The following is a 4699-nucleotide window of genomic DNA, read 5'->3' on the forward strand; positions in this document are numbered from 1 at the left end:
TACTGAGCGGTGCCTCTGTTCCTTGGCTCTATCATCCACCTCTGCCTCATTCTCCCTGTCTGGCTCAGGCTGGCGCTGAGCCAGCCCTGCTGCTCTGCTGTGCTAAAATATTTTATCTGTCCCATCTCAGCTCACTTGCTCTGACCCAGCAGATTTCATTCACAGCAGGTGTTGGGGATTGAGCAGCTCTGTCAGTCACCAATGTTGCAAAATATTGCTCAAATGACACTTCTTGGAATAAGCCAGGAGGGCTCAGAGTTGCAAACAGCCCAACATGCAAGGGCGGGAGAGGAGGGAAGGTGGGGAAACAAGCAGTCCGGTCCGTTTTAGACAGTTCCCTCACTATCAGAAAATAACCTGGACAAGAAAAAAAAACTGCCAGTGACCTTGGGCAGCTGGAAAACAAGCAAGACCCAGACCCTCAGCTTGCAAAAGAGCTCTCCTTGCCTGTCCTCAGCCTCCTAGAAATAACAATCATTCTTCCTCATCCATCAGAGGTCCCTGCCCTTGTCCTGGAACATGCCAAGACTAAAGGCTGTCCTTCGAAAAACAGCGTCACCACTTCTGGCTGCCTACAGCTCCTGTCCCCAAATGAGTTTCATTACCTTGGGCCCACTGTTTGCCACCACTCAGTGACTCTCCTTCAGGGTTTTGAGTTTAAGCTGGAATTAAAATAAAAAAAAAAAATCATGATTATTTTCTTTTGAGGTACCACCTATCAGGCTTCAGCGAGCTGTGTGCCTAAGGAAGGCAGTGACATTGCTGCCTAAGATGCACCAAGTAGTAGTAGTAACAGGGAGCACAATGTCTGTTTGTGATTGAACTAGTTACAAGGGGCAACGTGGTTTCCACCGAGCATCCAGACATCAACAGTCCCAACAGCTTGAGAACAAGAACTGGGCTAATACCATCCATTTTGTACAGGAACTGAAGAGATGAGATGTTTCACTTCTGACAAATCAGGCCTTTGATAAAGCATTTTGCTCCTACTGTTTAGGCAGGGAACTGTGACTGAAATAATCGCCTCAGTCTGAAGAAAGAGATGGCAGACTTCATTATGAGACTTAAGATGCATCATGACAAGATAAATCTGTTCCCTCAAATATTTGCTACTTTGAACTTGGCTAGCAGCAAGGATAACTTTGTGGACGAGGTGGAATTGTGATCTTCTTCCCAAAGACTTTGCAGAGCTTTTAATTACTTGTTCAACAGCTTTTAAAATAAATTCTTCACTCATCAGTAATGAATGAGACAAAGATTTGTTTCTCTCTCTCCTTCAGATACAGTACTATTTACTGGCAATACTTCTGGCATAAGCTATGAAAATGACCATGATTGTAACCTACTTGGATATCTATAATGCTTCTCTGCATGATGATTTTTGTTGCCATTTCCTATAATTGGTACTTTTTGCAACACACACAGAGTGTACATACCCTCTTCTATTCTAAAATTAATCTTGAGAACTGTTCCCTAAACTTCACTCAACTTCTATGATCATTTATCCAACTCAAGTGTTTTCAAGAGGCTTAAAAAAAAATTAGGCCATAGCACTTTTTGTTCAATAAAAACAAACGAGTCTCATTAAAATGATAAATATTGCTTTATTAAATTACTTTCTTTATATCCTACAAAAGAAATCATCTGAGTTACAGAATTAAGTGAAGGAAACTCATGGCTGTCTGCTTTTATCTAAATTTAGATACACAAAAAAGATTGCAGTCCAAGTTGTATAAAGTAAAGGCAAGGCAACTTATTGGTCTCCCTAGGAGTCTTGAAATATAAAGTCCTATAATACAATGAAGTTAAGAATTCAGTAATGTGGCATTCAACAACTGTGTTGTGGACTGTAACTGCACTTGTGGACCACATTATTCAGCAGTTTTCTTAAACCTTATGAGCCGTGAACAGAACAAAAAGTATAGCTTACCCAGCAGATCTGCTTTAGCTGCTCGCCCCTCCCCCAACCCAAAGAAAAGTTATGAGATCAGCATTTAATTCTGAGGACAAGAGGGAAACTTGCCTCTATAAATATTAGAGATTCCTCCACTCCCATAACTTGTTTATTATATAAAGTCACTAGCTGTTACAAATCATTTCAAGTACAACAGGTTGAGGCAAAAAAAAAAAAAATCAGATCAGAAGAATTTATACTGTAAATACAGTAATTTGGAAGAGAAACAAGTAACCATAGCACTGGCCCGATATCAATGCTGCTGTATCAGATATGATGTGTCAGTAGAAAATTAAGATGTCTCTTTATCAAAAGCTGAGAACATTCATTTCAGTCTTGCGTAATCTAATCTTAGTGCAAAACAGATGCTAAGACATCTTCAGTAAAGAAAGGTGATGCATCTTGACTTTAAGGCCAAAGGACTTGATCAGTCATCACTGTCGCTTCCAGATTCACTCAGCTGCAAGTCATTTCCTAAAATGGAAGAGAAAGTGATTGAATTACTTCTATTAAAACCAAGACTTACTTATTTTTTTATTAGCTCATATAAAAATACTTCATTGGTTTAGCACTCATTCATTCTCTGAACCATTGGAGTGGTAGGTAGTCTGAGGGCTCCATCATTTTTATCAAGTATAACTGCCCTCCATTACTCATGTAACCCACCCATCTGCTTGCCATGCACAGGGTCAATTCAATTCACAGGTCACAACAGACCTAGGTACCTTTCCCACCCACCTTTTGATACTTCACAAGCAGGAAAACTGGTGTCAATGCAGCTTTGTGAAAAACAATAGGAGTCATTGTTGGGAGCTGCACCCAAAGGCTTAGATCAGCTGGAGAACAAAGTCACGTCACAATCAAGACAAGCTGCTTGATGCACCTTTGAAATGCTGCTTGCTGGTACCGTTTTAAAGAGGATGAGAACATTATTAAAGATCAGAGAAATATACACGCTCTTACTAAAAACATGGCAGGTGTTTTCAAGGGGAAAACAAAGCATTTTAGGGGAAGTGAGAAGAGGCACTTTAGGTGCATCCAGATGAGTGCACGTTTCCCTGGGGACAAATAGCAGTGGCACATAGTTGTGCTGCTACCTGTCCCTGGGGAATGCTTATGTATGCACGCATCAAGTTGCCCCCTGGGGGAGGGCGGTGTTAGGGAGGCTGGAGCCACCACCTGGGCTGCCCCCAGCAGCCTTACCTGGGGTCCTGGGAGCTTCCTGGGGCTCCAGCAGCGGCGATCTGGCATGCGGAGCCTGGCTGGCAACCGGATTATGGCTACAGGCAGCCAGACTCCAGTTTTGGATGGCGCACACTACCACCACATGCTTTTTTTTCCAGGCATGGGTTTTTTGACACCAGAATTTCCCAGTCTCAAAAAATCCCGCCACGTGACAAATTAGCAGCACAGCAAATGCCTGCACGTGGCATGTGCAGTTTCCGGTCCCACAGGTGGGTCTGTGGTGCCCGATGCTGCACATGCGCACTCATTTAGACGCACCCTTTTACACTTACAACAGCTGTCTGTACACCTGGAAATGAGTTTTCCTACCTAAATAAGTATCGATTTTCCCCTAAGAAATTCAAAACCAGCAATTTAACTCACTGTGTAAAGTTCCCCTGCCCTGAGAGATGTTACACCTACTCTACATGCGTAGCCATGCCAATGTTCCTTTTTTTTCTTTTCTTTTAAATGAAGCAGGGGGTGGGAAATAACTCCCTATTGCTATATAAAAGGTCCTAAAAACAGAGAAAAGTGACTAACGAAGCTGACTACACAGTGTGCTGTCCAATTCTTCTATTACAGTAATCTTCAACAGTAAGTAAGAAGTTATTGTGGGAGTCAGGGCTGACAAAAAGGGCATGCATGGATGGGTGATTATCACTTCTGCCAGTAAATCTCTGAAGTCCCGTTGGCATGGCTGTGTTTACATTTCTTTTGTCTTCCACCAGGCAGTAGCTCTGAAAATAGTTACAATGTGATCCTGTGCAGCATACTACATCAGACATTAACCACAGAAAAGAGTTTGGTTACAACACATCATGGATTTTTAAAAAAAAGGGAGGAAGAAAAGGTAAGATTGGGAAGTTCTTAAAAATAAAACACACAAATAAAAACGTTTGCAGGTCCAACATTAAGGCATATATGAAATGTGAACTGCTTCTTTATAAAAATAAGGTAGCACATTTAAAAAAAAATAAAAGTGGGTCATTTATTCAAAATACGATTATTCAAGACCAATTACTTAAGAAAAACACACTCCATTAAGATGGATACAATTGTGCATTTATAAAATCAAAAGGGAAAAGATCTTAAGTCCTAAAAAAAAAATTAAAAAATGACTATCACACTATCTCCCATGCAAGCAGATCCCCAACTGTTGTTCTTAATCTCTTCCCTTTTCACAAAAAATGAGTTTTGTCCATGATGCCAATGCAGCCTTTCATTTCCATGGCAGTGGTTTTCAATTTGCTGTAGTGGTAGTACACAGTGGGCACATCTACAAGACACTTCAAGCTTAGTAGACTATTACTGAGCATTAGCGTGGCAGACAAAACCCATGCTAATGCGCAGTAGACTTAGTTCATCACACATTAGCATCACAAAAAAAGTATGCGCCAGCACTAGCGCACTGTCACATGCTACTTCCTAGAAATGAAGCTATACAAGTTACACCTGATGGTTACGTGGCCTTGAAAACAGCTTCCGCATACTTGATTTGTTTTTAAATCATTCCCCAAA

At 41.2% G+C, this 4699-nt stretch overlaps 1 protein-coding gene across 1 annotated transcript in view; it reads right to left on the reverse strand.

The window, feature by feature from the left end:
- Window positions 1-1584: 1584 nt before the first annotated feature.
- EAF2 (ELL associated factor 2) overlaps window positions 1585-4699 on the reverse strand; it is a 24933-nt gene continuing 21818 nt past the window's right edge. Inside the window, exon 6 of the mRNA XM_019522586.1 lies at window positions 1585-2428. Within this exon, the coding sequence (XP_019378131.1) occupies window positions 2382-2428 (47 nt within the window). The 3' untranslated portion in view covers window positions 1585-2381. The remainder of the gene's footprint in view (window positions 2429-4699) is intronic.

This window comes from Gavialis gangeticus, unplaced genomic scaffold, assembly GCF_001723915.1.
Source record: "Gavialis gangeticus isolate Ggan-Ray unplaced genomic scaffold, GavGan_comp1, whole genome shotgun sequence".
Lineage (NCBI taxonomy): Eukaryota > Metazoa > Chordata > Crocodylia > Gavialidae > Gavialis > Gavialis gangeticus.